The sequence below is a fragment of the Rhincodon typus genome, chromosome 10 (assembly GCF_021869965.1).
Source record: "Rhincodon typus isolate 14 chromosome 10, sRhiTyp1.1, whole genome shotgun sequence".
Classification (NCBI taxonomy): Eukaryota; Metazoa; Chordata; class Chondrichthyes; order Orectolobiformes; family Rhincodontidae; genus Rhincodon; species Rhincodon typus.
In genome coordinates, this window is record NC_063341.1 from 2,187,465 (window position 1) to 2,212,383 (window position 24,919).

General features: G+C 46.6%; 1 protein-coding gene across 1 annotated transcript in view; it reads right to left on the reverse strand.

The window, feature by feature from the left end:
• The window catches only part of LOC109915498 (probable voltage-dependent R-type calcium channel subunit alpha-1E), a 148,876-nt gene that overhangs the window by 25,046 nt on the left and 98,911 nt on the right, over positions 1–24,919 (reverse strand). The window contains exons 31-36 of the mRNA XM_048602005.1: positions 23,657–23,784; positions 18,711–18,807; positions 5,987–6,092; positions 5,218–5,325; positions 4,436–4,536; positions 3,310–3,416 (exon numbers count right to left, since the gene is read on the reverse strand). Of these exons, the coding sequence (XP_048457962.1) occupies positions 3,310–3,416; positions 4,436–4,536; positions 5,218–5,325; positions 5,987–6,092; positions 18,711–18,807; positions 23,657–23,784 (647 nt within the window). The remainder of the gene's footprint in view (positions 1–3,309; positions 3,417–4,435; positions 4,537–5,217; positions 5,326–5,986; positions 6,093–18,710; positions 18,808–23,656; positions 23,785–24,919) is intronic.

The window sequence follows — 24,919 nt, forward strand, 5'->3', positions numbered from 1 at the left end:
ATGGATGCGTTGTCCCAGTCAAATCTGTGTCCCTCTTTGTCAGTGTGTAGTGAGACAAGTGAGAATTGGTCGTGTCTCTTGTGGCCGGTTGGTGTTCGTGTATCCTTATTGTCAATTTTCTCCCGGTTTGGCCTATGTAGTGTTTCTCACAGTCCTTCCATGGTATTTTGTATATTACACCGGTTTTGCCACAAACCGAGGCATATAAATAACAAGCGGGACAGAACACCAAATCTTCACTGGAGGCGTGGTGACCGTGTTACCTAGCAAGATGACAAAATGTCTGCAACCAAACCCAACCTCATCCACAACCCAAGCTACAAATCTTCTCAAAAACTTTGAATTGACCACAGTTTCATGGTCATCATTAAACTCTTAATTCCACATTTGTTTTTACTGAATTCAAATTCTACCATCTGCCTTGGCATGATTTGAGCCCATGAACTGGGTTTCTGGATTAACAGACCAGCAGTAAAACTGCTAGGCCATTACAAGGTAAGCAGCTTTGTCTCTCATTCAGGAGCGGACAGACTGACAAAGACAGTTAGTCACAATGAGAAGAGATCTGCCTGCAGCAAATCTCCAAGGGAACACAGCTCTGACCCTGGAACCCACCTGACAACAGGCTCAACCAAAACAGGCTGAGTGGCCTGTGGCTGTAGAGGGGTGATCAGGCCCAGGAGAGATTGGGAAATGGTGTGGAGGGTGGGGTGAAGGGGACAGTCAGGAGTTGATAAGGAGGTGAGTGTATGGTGTGAAGGGTCAGGAGTGGAGCAGAGATATATTGAGGAGTTGAGTAAGTGGGCAAAGAGTTGGGAAATGGAGTATAATCTGGGAAAATGTTTATTTTGGGAGGGAGAACAAAAGGACAAGAGTATTACCTAAATGAAAAGAAATTGCAGAAAAGCTGCAACACCAGGGACTTGAGGGTACTTGTGCACAGAACACCGAAAGGTCAGGGCAGTGGACTTTACAGAAGTATTTGACAAGGTCCCTCATGGTAGACTGGTCCAGGAGATTAAGTCACATCGGATCCACAGCGAGTTAGCAAATTGGATACAAAATAGGCTTAGTCACAGAAGACAGAGGGTGGTTACGGAGTGGTGTTTTTCTGGCTGGACATCTGTGACCACTGGTTTTCTGCAAGGATCAGTGCTGGAACCTCTGTTGTTTAAAATATATATGAATAACTTGGATAAAAATGTAGGTGGTCTGACGTTTGCAGACAACACAAAAGTTGGTGGAGTTGTGGATAGTGAGGAAAGTTATTAAAGGATAAAGCAGGTCAGTTTGAAAAGTGGGCAAAGAAATACAGATGGAGATAAGTGTGAGTTGTATTTTGGGAGGTCAATTGCAAGAGGAAAGTATACAATTCACGGCAGGGACGTTAGGAGCATTGTACAGAGAGACCTCAGGGTGCAAGTCCATAGCTCCCTAAAAGTCAAAACACAAGTGGGTAAGGTGTTAAAGAAGGCCTATGGCATGCTGGTCTTCATCGGTCAGGGCATTGAGGATAAAAGCTGGCTAGTCATGTTGTAAAACTTTAGTTCGGCCACATTTTAGAGGATTGTGTCAATTCTGGTTGCCATGTGGAGGATTTGCAGGGGGTGTAAAAGAGATTTACCAGGATGTTGCCAGGATTGGAGAATTTAAACGATAAGGAGAGGTTGGACAAACTTGGATTGTTTTCGCTATAGCGTCGCAGGCTGAGGGTTAAACCTGATAGAAGTATACAAAATTATGAGAGGCATGGATAAGGCGGATAATCAGAGCCTTTCTCTCAGGATGAAAATATCAAAAACTAGGGGGTACAGGTTTAAGGGAGAGGCGAAAGGCTTAAGGGAGATGTGCGAGGTAATTGTTTTTACAAAGTGCTTGGTTAAGTGCCTGGAATATGCTGCCAGGTGAGGTAGGAATGTTTAAGAGGTATTTAGACAGAGACATGAGCAGGCAGGGCATAGAAGGATATGGACCATGTGCAGGCAGATGGGATTAGTTTAGGATGGCATCAGGGTCGGCACAGACATGGTGGGCAGAAGGACCTGATCCTGTGATGTCGTATGTTCTAAGACTTACTGCAACTATACAAGGTGTTGATGAGGCCACATCTGGAGCACCGTGAGCAGTTTCGGTCCATTATTTAAGGAAAGTTATCATTTCATTGGCGGCAGTTCAGAGATGATCCCTGGTCTGGAGGGACTGTCTTATGAGCAATGGCTAAACAAGTTGGGACTCTGCTCACTGGAGTGTAGAAGAATGAGAGGTGATCTCATTGAAACATTTTGGATTCTTAAGGGGCTTGAAAGGGTCAATGCTGAGAGGATGTTTCCCCTAATGGGAGAGCCAAAGGCCAGAGGGCATAGTCTCAGTATAAAGACGTGCCAGTTTAAGTATGAGATGAAGAGGAATTTCTTTTCTCAGAGGGTAGATTGTCTTTGGAACTCCTTGCCACAGGGAGCTATGGGGGAATGTCCTTGTGTATTTTTAAGGCTGAGATTCTTGATTAGTCGGGGAATCAAGAGCTATAGGGAAAATGCAGGAAAGTGCACATGAGGAGTTTCGAAACAACCGCAATCTTATTGAATGGCAGAGCAGGCTTGAGGGGCCGAATGGCTTCAGGCTGTTCCCATTTCTTAGGGTTTCATCGTCAGGAGTGGGGCAGTGGGTCACGAGTTGGGGAGTGGGGTAGAGGATGAGGAGTGAGGTGGAAGATCAGGAGCAGTGCTGAGGGTCAGGAGTGGTGACTGGGTAAGTGTGGTAGAAGGGCAGGAGGGCGGAGTGGGATGGAGAGTAGTGACTGGGTGGAGGGTGAGGAGTGGGAGAGTGGGCAGAGGGTCAGGAGCGGTGACTGAGTGGCGGGTTGAGTAGTAGTGACTGAGTGGAGGGTGAGGAGTAGGGTGTGGGGTGGAGGATATGGAGTGGGGAATGGGGTGGAGGGCTAGGAGTGGCGGAGTGGGCAGAGGGTGAGGAGTGGGGGAGTGGGCAGAAGGTGAGGAGTGGGGGACTGAGCAGAGGGTGGGGAGTGGGCAGAGGGTGAGGAGTGGGGGAGCGGCAGAGGGTGAGGAGTCACCAGAAGAATGACAGTCAAGGTGGCAATTGGTCATGATAGAATGGAATATGTGAACAGTCCCCATGGGCTGAATGGCCTCCTCCTCCCTGTGGGTGATAAGGAGGTGCCGATATGAGTCTGAGTGAGCTAAAACAAGATGCTCGAGGGTGGTAGTCAGCTGATTGAACAGAATCCTTCACTATATCTTAATGCTGGTTCTTTCTGCACTGTCTGAGACACTGTCATCATGTGGAACTTACATGTCATGGCCCATGTCTGAGTGTAGAAAAGGCAGTGCTTTGGTACTGGAGATAATCTGTGGAGGCAGAGATGAAGCTTCCATCCGCTGGAACATCGGCGTTCGACTCTAAACAAAGAACAAATTTACAATTGCTCCTTGTTGCATAGAATTCAGTCCAGAAGACACACACCATAGCTCATCTTGCTGTGAAAACCCAACACAGAGCTTGCACTAACAACAAACATTCCCACCCTCTCCCTTTGTTCCCTGCTCCCTTGCGTTTCTTCAGTTGTAGGAGCTGGTCCTGGGAATGGGACTTACACCAACAATCTACCAACTGACTCAAAATCCAGTGTTAACCCATGTCAGTGTCTAAATAACAGCGGGCTAAATAGTCCATACATTGTGTGATTGTGGCAAGTGCCTGACGTCTGCTATTCAACTCAATGGATGGGGAGGGATTCCTCATAATCAATTTTGATTTGATTTAATTTGATTTATTATTGTCGTATGTACCAAGGTACAGTGAAAAGTTCTGTTTTGTGTGCAGTACAGGCAGATCATACCATACAAACTGCATTAGGATAATACAACACAGCAAAGACTACAATGTTACAGCCACAGAGAAGGTGCACAAAAAGGGACATCAACATTAAGTTTAAAATTTGAGAGGTCCGTTCAGAAGCCTAATAACAGCGGGGCAGAAAATGTTCTTGAATCTGTTGGTGTGTGTGTTTAAGCTTTTGTATCTTCTGCCCGACAGAAGAGATTGGAAGAGATTAGAAGTGGGCTGCTGGGAGGGGTCTTTTATGACATTGACTGTCTTCCTGAGGCAGTATAGATGGAGTCAGTGGATGGAAGGTTGGCCGGTGAGGGACTGGGCCGTGTTCACAACCCTCTGTGTTCAATGTAAGCAATACATGATATGGGCTATATACTCTCTTGGGAGATAGGAATGCTACAAAATGTATCTACCATTCCCGCCCCAAATTCGCACCCGCCAAACCCAGATCCTGAATTCCCATTCCAACTGAAACTACACTGCCACATCCAATCTCTATCCCGTTTGGCCCCACAGTATCTGTGCTATCTAGTTTATTGCCTTAGTTAGGATCAGTGTGGTATTGGTGGCTCAAGGACAGTACCTGCTCCTCCTGTAGCTGTTGGTATTTTTTGGTTTTACTCTGTTTGTAGTAATCCATGATCATCATGGCAGCGTAGATTTTGCCGATTGTAAGGTCAGTGGCTGGCGAACAGAAAGAGTTAGTTACTCCTGAGGTCTCACCCACACACTGAAATTGAATTGAATTAGTTTTGTTGTCACATGAGTACAGTGAAAAGTTTACAAGTCGCCACTTACAGCACCAGCTTAGGTACAAAAGTACCTAGGTACGGATTCCTCAGTACAAGTTCGTAGGACAAAAAATTTAGAAAAATGTAGAAATAAAAAGTCTAGCACTACAGATCTTCAAAAGTACAAAATCATTGTAATAAATTAGAAAAATAAAGAAATAAAATGTTCAGAATAACAGTCCTTCCACAATGGTGTAATAAATAAAATGGAAAGGAGTTTAAGGTTTTGAGAAATCAGAGGTAAAGCTTAAAACTGCTGTCACATTATATTGAGCAGGGAGCATTCATTGGTCACTCAGTCTATAAGTGAGCTTCTCAGTGCAGATCTGTAACCCAATGTCTGGTAATTGTCGGAATTGTCAGGCAAAGCCATGGGCAGGAAAAGGGATAAAATTAGCTAAAATCTCGAGTCCCATATGGAGTCCAAGGTCAGAAGAGCATCAGGCTGGATCGAGGAGCTTGGGATCGGGAGAGGAGACCCATCATAAAGGGGTCGTTTTTCTGTCACCTTTAAATGTGCTTCTAGTTTAGGCTAAAGGAAATAATGGTCAAGGAAAAGCGATGCTTCACTTACGCATATGGATGGGAACTAGGAGGTCTAGTGTCTTCTGAGAGAGGTGAGGCCAGATAGTCATAATTTCCTTTCGTAACTCTGCATCTAACTGCTGCTTATCTGCTCCACCTGAAAGATAGGCTTTATTCAAGAACTGCATTGCAATGTGTATCTCAACGTAACCCAACCCTACATAGACGGTTCACAGTGTACAGATATCTCCCTGAGAGAGAGAGGACTGAAGATACACCAGTCAGTGTACAGATAGCTCCCTGAGAGAAAGGAGACTGACTGACACCAGTGTACAGATATCTCCCAGAGTGAGAGGGTCTGAGCAACACCAGTCAGTGTATGGATATCTCCTTGAGCCGGCTGGTGGGGGAAGGGTCACTGAAATGAATTTGTTTGTGTACAATTATCTTCCTTTGAGCTGCAAACTGAGAAAGTGATAGATACAAATGGAAGTACTAATATCTCTCTTGAGACAGATTATGAATGTGCCAAAAATATGACAGGAAGCACGTCATAACTTCCTGTATAGTTATCTCTCCGTCTCTCTCTCTCTCTTTTACAAAACGATCCTTAAAAACTACCTCATTAACGAAGGACAGTTCCTCTGATATATTGCTCAGGTCACATTCTGTGCGGTGATCACTCCTGTGAGACATCTTGGCATGTTTACTACAATGAAGACACTATAGAAGTGGGAGCCAGTGTTTTTAATCAGATCCCAAAATGAGAAAGCCTGTGTCCTGTTTGGTGTGGCATCAACACTTGAAATCCCTCTTACCTTTTGCAAGCTTGATGTGAAGTGCTGTCCTGATTAGGCCCATGAGGGTGGAAGTGAAATGAACAGTCTTGTCATCACTCACAGGCATGTTCATCAATACCAGCCTCTATAAAGGACAGGGGATAACAAGTTACAACCAAATCCCAGCTGGGCCATCTTTTCAGAGATGAGAGGACTGGAACCTAGTTATACTCTTCATAGCAGCTCCAGTCATAGTGACGGTGTGTGTGTGTGTTGCAACGTAACATGTTCCCCAACACCCTCCCATTGTTGTTCCCCTTACATAACCCCTCCCAGAGTTCGTCCATTCGCTGCACCTTCCTCCCACTGAGGTTGGAAAGCCAGTTGTTTAAGGTAACCCACTGAAGTTGCCAACTCTGACTGCACTCCTGGAGGTGACAGCACAGAAGCTGCCCACAGACTCTTGCCATTGGCTGCTCAGCCCATCCATTGCTCATTGGAAGGAGACCAATCTTGCTGCAACCCGATTGGACAATTTGTGAGCCACTTTTTTGCTTCTACCTCCAGCAGCTCCTTTTATTTTGCAAAAAAAAAGTGTTGAAAGAGAATGCAAAATAAATGCTATTTCAATTTGGTAGCCAGGTAATTTATTCCCATTTTGTCCGCAGTGTCTGGGAGAGGAACCGTTTATAATTCCTGTGCCCTCCAGGGGAAACTCGGCAGACTTGGCAACCACAGAAGATACTAAACAAACAGCAACAGGCGAAGTCACCCACATTCTGAAATGGTGCCTAAATCCAGGATGTCCCCACCATCCCCCCACCAACCACTTTGCAGTAACTTTCTCAATTATTTAGGCAAATTGGTGGCACCACCCCCCATTGAATGGAAACATCTAACACAACTCTCGCAGAATGAAAACTCACTGCACTCTCACTGCCTTTCGACCGGCAGCATCTACTGGGGGTGACAAGCTACCCATAACCTCTCCACCCGGAGTGACGGATGATCCATTTTTGTCAGGAGGCTTCCATCTGACACCAAGATTGGGGTTGGGTAGTTAACACTGAAGAAGATAGTTGTAGGTTACAGGAAGATATAGGTGGGTTGGTCAGATGGGCATGCCAGTGGCAGATGGTATTTAACCCTGATAAGTGTGAGGTGATGCACTTTGGAAGAAGAAACGAGTTGAGGGAGTATATGATGAATGGCAGGACACTGAGTAGCTTAGAGGAACAGAGAAATCTTGCGGTAATCATTCACAGATCCTTGAAGTCAGCAGAGCACGGTTGGTTAAGAAGACATATCGTCAAAGAGCTGTACATCATGAAAACAGACCCTTTGATCTGAATGTCCGTGCCAACCAGATATCCTAAATTAATCTAGTCTCATTTGTCAGCATTTGGCCCATATCCCTCTAAACACTTCCTATTCATATACCCATCCAGATGCCTTTTAAATGTTGTAATTGTACTAGCCTCCACCACTTCCTCTGGCAGCTCATTCCATAAATGCATCACCCTCTGTGTGAAAAAGTTGCCCCTTAGGTCCTTTTTAAATCTTTCCTCTCTCACCTTAAACCTACGCCCTCTAGTTTTGGACTCTCCCGCGCTGGGGAAAAGACCTGGGCTATTCACCCTATCCATGCCCCCCATGATTTTATAAACATCTACAAGGTCACCCCTCAGCCTCCAACACTCCAGGGAAAATAGCCCCAGCCTGTTCAACCTCTTCCTATTGCTCAAACCCTCCAACCCTGGCAACACAGAGCGGTGCAGTGGGAGTGTACTGGGCTCATAACATAGAGGTCAATGGATCAAAACCATTCTCTTGGTGGTGGCATGGTAGCTCAGTGGTTAGCACTGCTGCTTCACAGCACCAGCGACCCAAGTTTGATTCCACCCTTGGGTGACTGTCTGTGTGGAGTTTGCACATTCTTCCTGTGTCTGCGTGGGTTTCCTCTCAAACTCCAAAGATGTGTGGCCCAGGTGGATTGGCCATGCTAAATTGCCCCATAGTGATCAGGGATGTGTAGATGAGGTGGTTTGTAGGGGGATGGGTCTAGGTGGGTGCTTTGAGGGTTGGTGTGGATGTGTTGTGTTGAAGGGCCTGTTTCCACATTGTAGGGAGTCTATAAACTCTAAATCTCTTTTGAACCCATTTAAGTTTCACAACATCCTTCCTACAGCAGGGAGACCAGAATTAAATGCAGCATTCCAAAAGTGGCTGAACCAATGTCCTGTACAGCCGCAACAAGTCCTCTCGATTCCTATACTCAATGCACTGACCAATAAAGACAACAATCAGTGGACCCAGCACTGATCCTTGTGGCACACCGCTGGTCACAGGCCTCCAGTCTGAAAAGCAACCATTTACCACCACTCTCTGTCTTCTACCTTTGAGCCTGTTCTGTATCCAAATGCCTAGTTCTCCCTGTATTCCGTATGCTCTAACCTTGCTAACCAGTCTACAACGAGGAACCTTGTTCAATGCCTAACTGAAGTCCATATCGATCATGTCCACTGCTCTGCCCTCACAATCAATCGCTTGGAACCTGACTTACTCCTTGTTACATTACAGCCAGTCTTAGTACCAGATACCTGGCTGTCTGTGCTACATTCTCCCTCACTCCCTATATTTTCCAAATAAACATACCTGTTTGAGATGGGGATAGCCATAGGAGACTCCTGCACAACCTGCCTCCCTCTCCTACCTTTTCTGAAGGTCACCCATCTCTCTGACTGTATATTCAGTTTATCTACCTTCCTGCAACTGCCGTCCATCACACCCCCTAGTTCCTGTAAATTCCTCATTGCCTCTAACTGCTGCTCCAACCAATCCATGCGATCCGATAGGATTCGCAACCGAACACACTTCCTACAGACATAATCATCAGTAACAAGGAGACTCTCCCTAATCTCTCACATCTGACAGGAACAGCAAATCACTCTACTAAAGGCCATCTTCGCATCTTAGCGATCTGCACACCCAAAAAATCTCAATAGAACATGTAATAAATAAAAACCCACTCTACTCGCTATTGCAGAGTTACCAAAAAAAGTAAGAACAGTAAGGTCACTCTTTCAAAATAGCCACTTAGCTGCGAGACCTGTGTTCCCTGTTTTGTCACTCTTCTTTCTTTTAAAGTGCTGTTGTTTTGATCTCTTTTTTATTCAATGTTCCAAAGCAATGCGGCAGCTTATAATTACTGCATCTAGAATCAGCTCCAACTCTGAAAATACCTCAATAAAGAAGCAGCTCTTACAGCTACAACTTTTTCCATCCTCCATCTTGGATTACCCAGAATCCTTTTGATGGGACACTTGCTTTCGTCAGTCATGGCATAGCTATAAGAGCAAGGAGGTAATGCTGCAGTTGTACAGAGCGTTGCTCAGGCCATTGCTGGAATACCGTGTGCAGTTCTGCTCACCTCACTGCAGGAAGGATGTGATTGCACTAGAGGGGGTGCAGAGGAGGTTCACCAGGATGTTGCCTGGGATGGAGAAATTGAGCCATAAGGAGAGACTGGATAGGATTGGATTGTTTTCTTTAGAGCAGAGAAGACTGAGGGGGATGTGATTGAGGTGTATAAAGTAATGACGGGTATAGATAGGATGAGCAGCTGTTCTGCTTGGTTGAGGGGTCAATCATGAAAGGGCATAGCTTTAGGGTAAAGAGCAGGAGATTCTGAGGGGATTTGAGAAAAAAAAGCTTTTTCACTCAGCGGGTGTGGGAATCTGGAATGCATTGCCTGGGAAGGTAGTAGAGCCTGGAACCCTTGCAAGCTTTCAAAGATATTTGAATGAGCGCTTGAAATATCATAACATTGAAGGATATGGGACAAGTGCAGGAAATTGGGGTCAGTGTGCCTTTTGTGTGGTTATGTTGGTGCACATTCGATAGGTCGAAGGGCCTTTTCTGGGCTGTATGACACTATGGCTCTATAGCTGCCTTGGCCAATCAAAATATCAGGACGGGGACCCATTTCCAGCCTACACTAGATCAGGCTCAGTCATCTCGAGACTCACACTGTTGAAGATGAGATGACAGTACTCCACTGGAAGTTAGAAAACAAAACACCCTCTAGACAAGACTGGAGGGAAGGAGAGGAAACATGGCAACCAGTTATCAGATAAACGCTGGATTCTACAACTGGGAGAGTCTTAATAATGCACTGAGACAATCATAGTATGAACAGAGATTTAAAATGGATTTACAAAAGGGAAATTGTGTTTGACAAAGTTATTTCAGTTTTAGTGATGATCTAACTAATATGATAGATAAAGGTGAGCCAGTAAATGTAGGATACTTGTACTTTTACATAATATTTGTTAAGATGCCACTGAAAAAAAAAGTACAGGATGAGTTAAGGGACTAAGTTGCTGGAGTCTTTTGAAGAGGTAAAAGAGAGTGAAGGTGAGAGTAATGCTGTTGATGCTGTGTACATCAATACAGACTGGTGAGGAAAATTATAGTGTATGGAATAAAATGGACAGTAGTAACATGGATATAATATAGGAAACAGTGGTCAGTGGATTTTTTTTGGATTGGGACCTTGGTGTACAAGTCAAAAGTCTAGAATTTCCAAATTTCTGGAAGATATGAAACTTGAAAGCTGAAAATTGAGAGGACAATGGTGGGCAACACCAAAAGGAAATGGACAAGTTGGTGGAGTGGGCAGATGATTTTCAGCGTGGAGAAGTGTGAAGCGATATATTTAGTAGGAAGAATGTAGAGCAGAGGGTGTAAAAATTCAAGCTGTTTAGACACATTATTATATGCCTCCATGGCTAACACATCCTGAGGTAGGACTCCAACTTGGGCCTTCTGATCCAGAGCTACAGACACCACAATGTAGTTTGCAGATGACACCAAATTTGGTGGTGTAGTTGGACAACGAGGAAGGTAATCTCAGAGTGCAACGGGAACTTGATCAGAAGGGCCGATGAACTAAGGAATGGCAGATGGAGTTTAATTTAGATAAATGTGAGGTGCTGTGTTTTGGAAAGGCAAATCAGGGCAGGACTTAAACTCTTAATGGTAGGGTCTTGGGGAGTGTTGCTGAATAAAGAGAGCTTGGGATGCAGGTTCATTGCTCCTTGAATGTGGAATCGCCAGTAGACAGGGTAGTGAAGAAGGCAATGTAGGAGCACATTACTGCTGATGCTGAAATCTGTGCTGAAAGCAAAAAATGCTGGAGACCACAGCAGGTCAGGCAACATCGCTTAATCTGAACCGTCAGCATCTTTTCTCCCCCACCATGCTACACCCCTCCATACCCCAACTGTCGCATAAATGCTGCCCCCTCCACACTTAACTTCACCTCTGTTGAAGAGTCATCTAGACTTGAAACATTAGCTAGCTCTCTCTCTCTCTATGGATGCTGCCTGACCCGCTGTGATCTCCAGCATTTGTTGTCTTCAGTAGTGATGAAGGCATTTGGTACGCTTGCGTTTATTGGTCAGTGCATTGAGTATAGGAGTTGGGAGGCCATGTTGCGGCTGTACAAGACATCGGTTAGGCCACTTTTGGAGTACTGCATTCAATTCTTGTCTCCCTACTATAGAAACAATGCTGCCAAACTTGAAACGGTGCAGAAAAGATCTATAAGGACATTGCCATGGTTGGAGTGTTTGTGCTATAGGAGGAGGCTGAATAGGCTGGGGCTATTTTTGCTGGAGTGTCGGAGGTTGAAGTGTGACCTTATAGAAGTTTATAAAAACATGAGGGGCATGGATAGTGTGAACAGTCAAGGTCTTTTCCCCAGGGTAGAGGAGTCCAAAAGTAGAGGGCATAGGCTTAAGGTGAGAGGGGTAAAAGGAACCTAAGGGGCAACTTTTTCATGCATAGGGTGGTGTGTGTGGAATGAGCTACCAGAGGAAGTGGTGGAGGCTGGTACCATTATAACATTTAAAATGGGTACATGAATAGGAAGGGTTTAGAGGGATATGGGCCAAATGCTGGCAAAAGGAACTAGATTAATTCAGGATGTCTGGTCAGCATGGATGAGTTGGATCAAAGGGTCTGATTCCATCCTGTACAACTCTATGACTGTATGTATAAGTCATGAAAGCTGACAGGACAAGGGCAGAGTACAGTTAATAAAGCAGTCAGCATCATAGGCTTTATTGATAGCAGCATAGAGTACAAGAGTAGGGAGGTGGCGTTGAATCTATACACAACACGAATTGGGCTTCAACTACTGTGTCCACTTGTAGGGGACACATTTTAGGAAGGATGTGAACGCACTGCAGAGAATGTAGGGGAGGTTTCTGAGAATGATTCCGGGGATGAGGAGTGTCAGATTTGAAGATAGATTGAAGAAAGTGTGACTGTCTTCACTGGAGAAGGCTTAGACAAGATATGACCGAGGAATTCAAAATCAGAAGGGGTCTGGACAGAGTAAACAAGGAGAAAATGTTCCCAGTCATGAAAGAATCAAGAGGGAGAGGTCACAGATGGCAAGTAATCGGTAAAAGAAGCAAAAGTGAGATGGAGAAAATCATTTTCAGCCAGCGAGTGGTTAAGGTGTGGGATGCACTGCCTGATAGTGTGGTGGAGGCAGCTTCAATTGAAACGTTCCGAAGGGAATGAGGCTGTTATTTGAAAAGGAACAATGTGCAGGGTGTCAGGGAGAAGGCAGGAGAATGACACTCAGTGAATCGCTCATTCGGAGAGCTGGTACAAACAGGATGGGCGGAATAGCCCCCTGGTGCACTGTAACAGTTCTGTGATTCATTCTTTCACAGGATGTGGGCACAGCTATGTGGGTCAGCATGTACTGCCCATCTCTAAGGTGCCTTTGAAAAACAGTGGTGAGCTGCCTTCTTGAATAGTTGCAATTGCTGTGATGTTGGTGAGCCAGTGTTTATAGAAACAGCATTGAAGAATAGGTGAATGCTGGGAACATGAGCTGCGAGGAGGACATATAGAGACACACATGGGTTAAATAAATGCACAGAAAGATGGCAGATGGAGGATAAAATGGGAAGTATGAGGTTGCACACTTGGGTTCTAAAGATAGGAAAAACTGAAAAGTGCGAGGCTTGTACATGTTGAGACACTAGATGTACTTGTACAAAGGACAGAGTCAATATACAATTAGGAAATAATTAGCAAAGTGGCATTCTGGCCATTAGTGTAAGGAGACAAGAATAAAGAAATCCTGTTACAATTGTTCAGCGTTTTTCTGAGCTCACACCAGCAGTTCAGTTTTAGTATCTGAGGAAGGATGTGCTTGTGAGGAAGGGTCACCGGACCTGAAACGTTAACTCTGTTTTTCCCTTCACAGATGCTGCCAGACCTGCTGAGCTTTCCCAGCAACTTTGTTCTCGTTTTGTTCCTGATTTACAGCATCTGCAGTTCTTTTGGTTTTTATTCTTATTGTGAAGCCTGATGATTCGGTTCACTTGTCTTTGTCTCGCTTGTCCTAGTACTGTAACTTTGTCCCAGTCAAACTGATGCCCTACTATGTTGGAGTGTATTGAAATGAGGGCGAATTGGTCATGCTGTTTTGCTGCGAGTTTATTCTTCAAATACTAAGACGGGAGAAAAACTGCAGGCATCTTTTGCAATACATGGACTCCAGGAAGTGTTGGTCACTGATAATGGGCCATTGTTTACGAGCAGGGAATTTGAGTATTTCCTAAAGTCAAACAGTATTCATCATATAAGGATAGCTCCATAGCATCCATTATCCAATGGTCTGGCAAAAAGAACAGTCCAAACTTTGAAGGTGGACTTAAAGAGCCTACAGTTTCACTAGACACTAAACTATCCTGGTTCCTATTTGATGATAGGTCCACCCTTCATGCAACTACAGGGATGGCTCCAGCAGAGTTGCTAATGGGGGAGAAGACTCCACACCAGGTTAAAACTGATCTTCCCGGTCCTGGGGTGGGTGAACGGTGAAAAGGTTATCAGGAATGCGAATGCTGGACACAAGATTTGGTTAAGCAAGAGAAGTTTAGGGAATGGAGTTTAGGGTAGAAATTGCAGGAATGGCCCTGTAGGGGCAGGAGGCATGGTCAACGCAAGGTCCGGTCCAGTGACTTATAAAGTTCCGGTCGATGTGATGGTCCTGAACAAGCATGTGGACCGTATGAAAGCTGCAAACTCGCAAACGGTGTGGAAGCAAAACAGCCGCCCAGCTCCTTGACTGTCTTTCTGACAGTCCTGGAACCTGTGGGCTCTCCCTCCCCGTCAAGCATAGAAGATACCTTGGAACCTGAGATGGATATGGTGGATGTCGCTGCCCCCATGCCTTTGCCTCGTGGAGAAGGGAATGAATTTCTTGCCAGACGCTCCGGGCAATAAGAGGCGAGCTGCTTTGTGTTACATGCTGCCTGTATCCGAGGCAGAGTTGGAGTTTGCAGAGTTAGAGGAGCCTGACCCGGTGCTAAAACACCCCAGGTAGAGCTGCAAAGAGAAAGAGCCTTCTAATGTCCTTGGACTCAGACGGGGAGGAACGTAATGATTGTAATGAAGTCAGCCGGGTAGAATATCATAGACTATCAGTTCCTTGACTGGGGCTGTTAACCCGGTCCACCCAGGGAGCCCTGGCTGACACAGGCGTGTCAGACATCCTGTTCGCTCTGAGGGCTGACTCTGAGGGAGCTGGATCAGTATCAAGGACTCTCCATGTGTAAATAAAGGGTAACTAGGGGTCGGGATACCAGCCTCTGAGGAGTTATTTCAGAAGCTTCACTAGGCTGGGGTTCTTGGGATGAAACAGTCGTCCTGTGATGAGAGACTGAGTAAACTGTGCTGATTTTCTCTGGAGTTCACAGAAATCACATTGAAGCAAACCAGATTCTAATGGTGAATAGGATGGACGCAAGTTACTTCTAGTTGGGGAATCAAAAACTGGTGAGGCGGAGCAGCGGTTGGGTAATTTCACGATAAGTTGCTGATCATTAAAAACAGAGATGGGGAAAAGGACTTCCGCTCAGAGGGTGAAGAACCTTTGGAATCCTCGAGTCCAGAGGGTTTTGGACACTGCATCATTGAATATACTTAAGGCTCAAACCAACAGATCTTTAATCAAAAGGCGATGGAGAAAGTGTGGATAGGGAGACAGATGACCAGCCTGAGGCAGCAGGTGGAGGGGCTTTACTCCACTTCTAGACTTTATGTTCTAAATAAAAATCGAAAGAACTGCGGATGCTGTAAATCAGGAACAAAAACAAAGTTGCTGGAAAATCTCAGCAGGTCCGGCAGCATCTGTGAAGGAGAAAACAGAGTTAACGCTTCGGGTCTGGTGACCCTTCCTCAGGAGTTCTGAGGAAGGGTCACCGGACCCGAAACGTTAACTCTGTTTTCTCCTTCACAGATGCTGCCAGACTTTATGTTCTGTTGCACTTACAGACTCACCAGCACAGCTCAAAACTTCATTCAATAAAAAAATAGATATTTTTCTTATTTAATATAAGAGCATCGACTGAAATTGTCTCTACACTGTCCCCATCAAACACTCCCAGAACAGGGACATCATTGGATTAGATATAAAGTTTTCTCTATTCTGTCCCGATCAAACACTCCCAGGACAGGGTCAGCACGAGGTTAGATACAGAATAAAGCTTCCTCTACACTGTTCAAACATTCCCATATCAGGGCAGCAGGGCTTTAGATGTCAACAGAGACATGGAGTGTGTTTGTGTTTTTGAGAGAAGGGAGATGGAGGGAGAGTGCAAGAGGAACAATGAATGACTGGTGGAGGAAAATTGAAAGATGCACAACAAAGGAGAGGGAAAATTGAGTGGAAAGAAATTGTGTATCTGCGTAAGTATGGTGGACTGTCACTTTAACAGTCTGTCAGGCTGTTTGGGGTGAACAAACAGCTCTCTCTAAGCTCACCGCCTGCAGAGTGAACACCTCCTTCACAAAGCTCCTGCTGTGGAACACTTCAGCCTCCTGCTCCTTCTTGGAATGTAACAAAGTGAAGTGTGGAGAAGATGGCAGTGTGCACTAAAGGGGTGAGGGCCTTATAAAGACTGAGAGAGAGGTTGGGGTGGGGGGTGGCGTGGGTGGGAAGGAAGGAAAGAGATGGAGAAAGAGAGTTTGAAAGCTGGGCTAAGAGGCAGCTGTGTCCAGCAAATGCTGTCAGAGGCACTACGCTGCATTCTCCCTCTGTAAGAGACTCGATTCACAATTCCATCGTCCCATCTCAATGATCCCAGCTCCTGTCAGTGGAAATTGTTCCTCCTCTCCTGCGCCCCCTCTGACTGTCCAACCCTCCCACTCTGGGATTTTCTTCAACAGGTCCTTCATTCTGCTGGAGCCCAGATCGGCTCAGTTTGTGTACCTCAATCCAGGACAACTCCTGAGGGCAGGGATCCTAGCTAATGCAATCACCTTTCCTGCTGGATTGGGGAATGAGGGCAATGCATTGACATTGGGCTGGCACAGTGGCTCAGTGGTTAGCACTGCTGCCTCAGCGCCAGGGACCCGGGTTTGATTCCACCCTCGGGCAACTGTCTGTGTAGCGTTTGCACATCCTCCCCGTGTCTGCGTGGGTTTCCTCTGGTTTCCTCCCACAGTCCAAAGACGTGCAGGCTAGGTGGGTTGGCCATGCTAAATTGCCCATAGTGTTCAGGGATGTTCAGGCTCGGTGGGTTAGCCATGGGAAATGCAGGGTTACAGGGACAGGGTGGGCGAATGAGTCTGGGAGGGATGTTCTTCGGCAGGGTCAGTGTGGCCTCTTTCCACACTGTAGGGATTCTCCGATTCTATATTGCACTTGCAAACATCTGTGTCAGTGCAGCTTCTGTCTGTCCCGGCTAATGTCACAAAAGGTTTGCCGCATGAACTTGGTGGGTTGGGGTGGGAATTGAACTGCAGTCTTGTTCCCTGACTCCATGTAAGACGGATCTGGAAAACTCAGGCCACCCCCTAGCAAAAATGGATCAGTCAGGTCACGCGGCTCGGGATTTAACCTGCACACATCCCGCATCTTCTCGTTGGGTTCAGGCAACGCTACAATCTGTGAACAGCTAAACCGACACGACAGATCGAGAGGACAGACATTACCAAGCAATGCCCTGGAATGCACGAGGGGCCCTTCAGCCTTTGCAGCTGTGAACAGCAGGGGAGAGCTCGGACGCCTGGTACAAAGTGTTTCCAGGACGGCAGGGATGGCAATGAGTGCAGGAACTGGGGGGGAAATCAATGAGTGATCAAACCATGCACCAAACACACAGCGTTCATACAAAGCAGCTGTGCTCGCAGGCTGTCCGAACCATGCGTCACGTTACAGCATGAAATGGCCTCCAGCAAATTTCAAGTGGTCGCTGGACTTCAGTTTTTGCGCTTAGTTTTGTGTGCATCAGGGTGAGAAATGTTAGTACTGCAGAACAGAGAACTCTCCATTCAGTGCAGGTCCAGGATTAGATACAGAGCTACCTCTACTCTTTTAAACAAAGTAAAGCTCAGTCGACTCTGTCCCCATCAAACCCTCCCAGGACAGGGACAGCATGGGGTTAGATACAGAGTAAAACCTCCTCTACACTGTCCCCCATCAAACCCTCCCAGGACAGGGACAGCACGGGGTTAGATACAGAGTAAAACCTCCTCTACACTGTTCCCCCATCAAACCCTCCCAGGACAGAGACAGCACGGGGTTAGATACAGAGTAAAACCTCCTCTACGCTGTCCCCCATCAAACAATCCCAGGACAGGGGCAACACAGGGTTAGATACAGAATAAAGCTGCCTCTACTCTTGTAAACTGAAAGTAAAGCCCTCTCTACAGTGTCCCTATCAAACACTCCGAGGACAGGGACAAAACAGGATTAGATACAGAGTAAAACATCCCCTATACTGTCCCCATTAACCACTCCCAGGACAGGGAGAGCATTGGGTTAGATACAGAGTAAAGCTCCCTCCATACTGTCCCCAACAAACGCTCCCAGGACAGGGATAGCATGGGGTTAGGTACAGAGTAAAGCCCCCTCTACACTGTCCCCAACAAACGCTCCCAGGACAGGGACAGCATGAGGTTAGATACAGAGTAAAGCTCCCTCTACACTGTCCCCAACAAACGCTCCCAGGAAAGGGACAGCATGGGATTAGATACAGAGTAAAGCTCCCTCTACACTGTCCCCAACAAACGCTCCCAGGAAAGGGACAGCATGGGATTAGATACAGAGCAAAGCCCCCTCTACACTGTCCCCAACAAACGCTCCAGGTCAGGGACAACAGAGGTTTAGCTATAGAATAAAGCTCTCTCTACATTTCTAAACTGAAAGTAAAACCTCCTCTACACTGTCCCCTGTTAAACACTCCCAGGACAGGGATAGCATGGGCTAGATACAGAGTCAAGCTTTTTCTATACTGTCCCCCATTAAACACTCACAGGAGAGGGACAGCATGGGCTAGATACAGAGTAAAGCTGCCTGTACACTGCCCACATTAAACACTCCCAGGACAATGTAGAAGAAGCTTTATTCTGTATCTACACTGTCTTCATTAAACATCTGCTATGAGGTTACTGTCTTGTCTGAGTGCTGGAACTGTATTCTATTCTCAACACTAGCATGATGCACCCTGAGAAAATAAAATTCACAGAAACAAACCCCCAGGGTGGAATAGGGAGGACCAGGTTGCAGTTGAACTGTAAGAATTTCAATTTCCGACCCACGACATTAAATTGTCAGATACACAATCTAAAAGAAGTTCAATTGAGACCTCCACTCAAGCCAATACAGAAACGCTGACAAAGATCCTTTCAGTCTCAGGCAGACACGGTTTGAGGTTTGTTTTTCTACCTTGTAAGCCACTTTCGAAGGACATTTCTTCCCCAGACCCAGCGGCGGTGACATAAGGGTCAACATTTGATACATGTCAGTGTAATGGATTCGGCCGCTTTGAATGGAGGGAAGGATGTGATAAGCATGTCCAGGAGAAACAGAACAGGAAAGAATTAATCACATCTATCTCAATCAGCAGAACAGTCCTTCATCATTAAATCAGCGAGTCACACAGCACAGGAGGAGGCCATTCGGCCCATTGTGTCTTTGCTAGCTCTTTGAAAGACCTTTCCAATTCGTTCCGCTCCCTTGCTCTTTCCCCGTGGCCCCCCCGAACTTTCATTTTGTTTTCATTTTTCAAGAATATCCTTTTTTTTGGCAGAGTTACTCTGAGCCTGCTTCCATCGCCTTTTCAGGCAGCAGCCCCAGATCATAACTTGCAGCTCTAAAAACAATGTCTCGTTACCTTTCCCCTGCTGTTTGGTATATTTTGCCAATGACCCAAAGCTCTCATTTCCATTTTTCCTCTCTTGGCAAAGTTCAGCTGTTGCATAAATGCGGTGGCGAAATATGGTTGGATTCAGTGAGCTGCCGTGGGATGATGGGTTACTGGTTCAAACCCCACCATACCAGCAGTGCCCAGCACAGCAAGCATGAGTCAGAGGGAGGGACGGGGGAGGGGTGGGGAGAGGCAGAGGAAGACATGCACTCCATGCATCTGGACTATGCATTTCCCCTCCATAAAGAAACAGTTTCTCATCTTTCCTTTTCCTTTACACCGGTTCGCACTTCCAATTTCATATCTTAGCCCCAACCAAATGGCCAATTGCCATCGTGTTCATCCATTGTTCAGGATTTACACGGCATGCAGAGCCTGAGTCTGTACAGGACCCGTTCCTGACCTGCTGGACTTCTCAAGGATGTGTCGGTCACGACTGCTCCTTCAGGATTCACCGTGGCAGGCACTTTGCAGCTCAGAAATGCCAGGAAGGGTGCTGCGGTCAGGGTAGGACGTGGGTGAGCATGCGTCAGTGCACGCATGCATGTGAGAAAGTGTGCATGTGTCTGAGTGAGTCTGTGTGTGAAACTGTGTGTTTGTACATGCATGTGTACATGTGGGTGTGTGCGTAATTTTCTGCTTGCATCAACGTTTGCATCTTTAAGTGTGTGTGTCTGTGCGTGACGTGTGTGTTTGCATGCACATACATGGGTGTGTATCTGTGCATGTGAGTGTGTGCGCACTTGTGTATATGCTTGTGTGTCCGTGTGTATATGCTTGTGAGAGCGAATGTGTGTATGTGTGCGCACGCCTGTACACATGTGCATGTGAAGGTGTGTGCTTGTCTGTGTGTATGTGCATGAGACAGTGTGTCTGTGTGCATATGTGCACATGAATGCATGTATGTGCACGAGTGTGTGTCCAAATGTCAAACACATGAGGGTGTGTCTGTGTGCGTGTGTGCATGCATGTCTGCAGTGTGTGTCTTCGCAGGTGCATGTGAAAGACAGTGTGTCCCTGCAAGTGTGTGCATCTGTGTGCCTGTGTATGGCTCATTCATATAATCCGGACTTCGACACTGAACCCTTCCAACACAGCCCGGCTGTCCTCCTGCATTCTTCATCCTGTGAATCAAAGGTCAGCTCATACTCTGCCAGCTGCGTCATGGCCCACTCCAGCCCCTGTTCACCCACCAGCCCTGTCCTCCAGGATTTACACTGCCTCATGGTCAAGCAGTAGCTCGATTCCAAAACCTCACATTCTTGTTTGCCAATCCCTCTCTGGCTTTGTGTTCTGCAATTCGCTCCAGCCTCACAATTCAGGAATACCTGCCCCATTCCCCTCTACAACGGTCAGCGCTCCATCATTGATGGTCATGTTGTCTTCAGTTACCTGGACCCTAATCTCCAGTATTCCCTCATACAGCTTCTGTACTTTTGCCTTAAACCTTACCTGTTTAACAAAGCTTTCAGCCCTCATAACACTGAGTATGTATTTAGTTTTTCAATGTAGAGGAGTGTTTCATGTTAGGTGCTATATGAATCTAAGGAGTTGTGTGTTTGTAAGTGTGCTTGCGTCTGTGGGCATTTTTGTGTTTGTGAGTGTTACTGTGAAGATCAGAACATAAAAAAACAGAAGGCCACTCGGTCCGTTGAGTCTGGCCTATGTTTTGATACCATTCTGACCAATCTTCTGCCTCAACTTCCCATCTCTTTTGACTCCCCAAGAGATCAAACATCTGCAAGTATTTCAGACCTCTCCATATCTGTCCAATCAATCCCCTTCAGAATCCTCTATGTTTCAGTAAGATCACCTCTCATTCTTCTAAACTCTAGGGAAGACCAACACACTCTCTGCTCATTGGGCAACCTGCTCACTCCAGGGACCAATCTAGTGAGGTTATCGGTATGTATAAATGTGTAAGAGTGTGCATTTGGTCTCATTGTGTTCTGCTGCATTTATGTGAGTGAGAGTGTATGTGTGAGAGAGTGTGACTGTATGTCTATGAAAGAGTGTGACTGTGTGTGAGAGTGTGACTGTGTTAGACAGAGTGTGACTGTGTGTGAGAGAGTGTGACTGTATGTCTATGAAAGAGTGTGACTGTGTGTGAGAGAGTGTGACTGAGTGTGAGAGAGTGTGACTGAGTGTGAGAGAGTGTGACTGTGTGTGAGAGAGTAACTGTGTCTGTATGTGAGAGAGAGTATGTGGCTTTGTATGCGAGAGAGTGTGACTGTGTGAGAGAGAGAGAGAGAGTGTGACCCTGTGTGTGTGTGTTTGTGTGTGTGTGTTTATGCGTGTGTGTGGACCTGTGTGTGAGAGAGAGAGTGTGACTGTGCATGTGTGGACTATGTGCGTGAGTGTGTGTGACTGTGTGAGAGACAGTGTGATTCTGTGTGTGTGTCTGTGAGTGTGACTAACTGTATGAGAGAGAGTGACTGTATGTATATGCGAGAGTGTATGACTGTGCATGCGAGGGAGAGTGGCTGTGTGTGAGACAGGATGTGACTGTGTGTGAGAGAGAGAGAGTGCGACTGTGTGCGTGGAGATTCTTTGTGGACCTGTGTGCGTGAGAGAGAGTATGACTGTGTGTGTATAGATTGTGAGAGAGTGTGTGACTGTATATATATGGACTCTGCGCATGTGTGTGTGTGTCTGTGTGAGTTTGTGTGTGTGTGTGTGCGTGTGTGTCTATGTGCGTGTGTGTCAATGTGTGTGAGTGTGTGTGTGTGTGTGTGTGTGTATATGTATAGGCAGCTGCACCAAGATGAATACCCACTCAACCAAATCAGGATCTGGCCAACCCCTTGGAAATTTCAGGTGGCCTTTGCCTGTGGCTTGGTTCTGTGCAGGAAGCACGGTGCAGTGTAAAGAGAAAGCTGGTTGCTGTCGACCTGAGATACTGTCTCTTTAAAGGAAACCTGTCATTCCTCAGTCAGAGAGGGGCAACCACTGGGTGCGGCTAAGTCAATATAAAGCAAACCTTGCAGGCCACCCTACAAGGGCACTTCCTCCCCAGCCCTAGGGGGGGCGCGATCGTACACACTATTGTGTACATGTCCTTATAATGAATCCTTCCGCTACAAAGAAAGCAGATTTGGTTAGACAACAACAACAACAATAACAACGCAGAACAGACCGTTTCTATCGCTGAGTGAGGAGAGCTCGGTGCCAGTGTTGTGGATGGTGGCTTTGTGTTCCTCTTCAGCTCTGGGTACCAACTTGCCCACTGACTGGCATCAGGTCCCCCGACTAATGCAAATTAACCAAGAGACAGGAAGCCCTTGCTTGGGTCTTCAGGGAAACCGAGAGGTCGTAATCTCTCAGAAAGTCCTGCACTTTTCACTTGCCCAAAATCCACAAACGTTCACTTTCTGAAGAGCTAAGACTGAGGTCCACTGGATTGTCTCATGTCTTAAATTCTCCGGAAGATACACTTGGATTTAGTGTTTACCACACTTACAGCCCTGCACTCTTGAGGACAGCAGAGGGCAACAACGTGAGATCCTCACATCGAATCAAAACGTACCTGGAACCTGAGTTCAATGTTGATTATATACTGTCTAAAAGGGTGGAAGTGACTGGCCATCAGGTCTGTGTCTCACTCCTTACGCACTGTACAATCAGCTCCATTACAAATAAATGCTTTCACTTCAGCTACAAAATTGATATGAATGGATCAGGACCCCTGGTAGGTCACTGATATTTTGGAACTCAAAGACTGATTTCGAAAGCTTTGTCACCACATCGATTCAATACAATATCTAATACCTTTATATCACACTTAAGAGACACACCAGTCATTGTTAAGATAGCCCTCAGAAAGAGAAGGGACAGAGACACCAGTCAGCGTACAAATATCAGCCTGAGAGACAGAGGGGACTCAGAGACACCAGCCAGTGTACAGGTATCTACCTGAGAGAGAGGTGGGGGGACTGAGAGACACCAGTGAGTGTACAGGTATCTCCCCGAGATAGGGAGAGTGGGGTCTGAGAGACACCAATCGGGGTACGGATATCTCCGAGTGACAGCGAGAGTGAGAGAGGGGTGAGGGAGGGGGGGGAGACGCGGTTACTGAGACACCAGTCAGTGTACAGATATCTCCCTGAAAGAGAGAGAGGGGACTGAGAGACACCACGTCTGTGCACACTCCCTGAGTGTGTGGGTCTCAGCAATCCCGAGTAACATACTGACATCTCTTATTGTCTGTTCTGAGAGTGTCAGGTAAGTCACTTGCCTTTTTATGTACATCATAAATTATTTACGGTGTAAGTCACTGTCCATCTGGTCTGTTTTAAGGACCACTCATTAGTGAATACAAGTTATGTTTTTTGCGTTCCCTCACTGCGTTAGCCCTTTCTCCTATCTGATGAGTAGTATCTGATCTTGAATTGGTTCCCTGAACCATGCCATTGCTCAGTGTGGGCGAAAGAAGAAGCAGGAAGCGGATTGGGAATGGCAATCGTACCAGGCAGCTCGATCATACTCAGCCCAGACTCGCACAAATTCATCGAGGTGATGCGGGCCCAGGATCGATGAATCTCGGGTCAGGTACTCGAAGTTATCCATGATGACGGCCACAAACAGGTTCAGCATCTGAAAAGTAAAGGCAAACCCACTTTTTAATTTGGCTGCCCAGAAGCCGGGTCAAAGTGCAGCAAGACAGACAGGCGGTCAGGCTCTGGGCAATGGGGCCTAGTCTCTGTCAAGGCCTTTTGACTTTCTTGATTAGAGGCCCCAGGGAGTCCCTTAAGGGTGGGCCCCAGCTCAGCGGCAGGGAGGCTTTGGGGATACACGTAGGGTCTGAAATTGGAGATGGTTGACATCTCTGGTCACTGTGCTGCGCTGGAAGCAGAGTTTCGAGCTCCCCAGGGGTGGCCTGGAAGCTAACCTCAGGCCTTGTGAGAGAACTGGGGCTTGGTGGTCTGGGGAAAACCCAACAACAGGAAGGCTGCGATTTTTCCACCAGCTTTCAGCCCCCCTCAGCCAGTCCCAGCGTGGCTTGCACCCAAAGAAGAGCCGTCCGGGTCGTCATTGCCACGTGAAACATGGGAACCCCTTTGTACACAGCAAGATCCCACAGAAGATGACTTGGCACTGACAGGTTCAGTCAGTTTTCACAACGTGGGTCGAGGGAATAAAGGTAGGGCAGGGCTTCAGGAAACACTGTCAGTGTGGTCTAGTGTCACCAGATATTTTGTTTTCCTCTGAGACAGGGGAGGCAATAGTCTAGTGGTATTATCACCGGACTGTTAATTCATGAGACCCGGATGACATTCTGGGGACCTGGGTTCGAATCCTGCCACAGCAGACGGTGGAATTTGAATTCAATAAATGTTTGGAATTAAGGCTCTAATGATGACCATGAATCCATTGTCAATTGTCAGAAAAAACCATCTGGCTCATTACTGTTCTTGAGGGAAGGAAACTACCATCCTTAACTGGTCTGGGCCTACATGTGACTCCAGACCCACAGCAAGGTGGCTGACTCTTAACTGCCCTCTGGGCAATTAGGGATAGGGCAATAAATGCTGCCTGGCCAGCGGCGCCCTCATCCCGTGAATGAATAAACAAAAGAAAAACTGGTCTCAGTTGCATTGAAAAGACAGCGTTGCTCCCTTGGGAGTGTATGTCTGGCTTCTGACTGGCCTTGAACCTGCAGATGTTGGATCCGGGACAGCCCTGTTACCCACCAGGAATGTCCTGGGAGAGGGATTTGTCTCGTTACAGC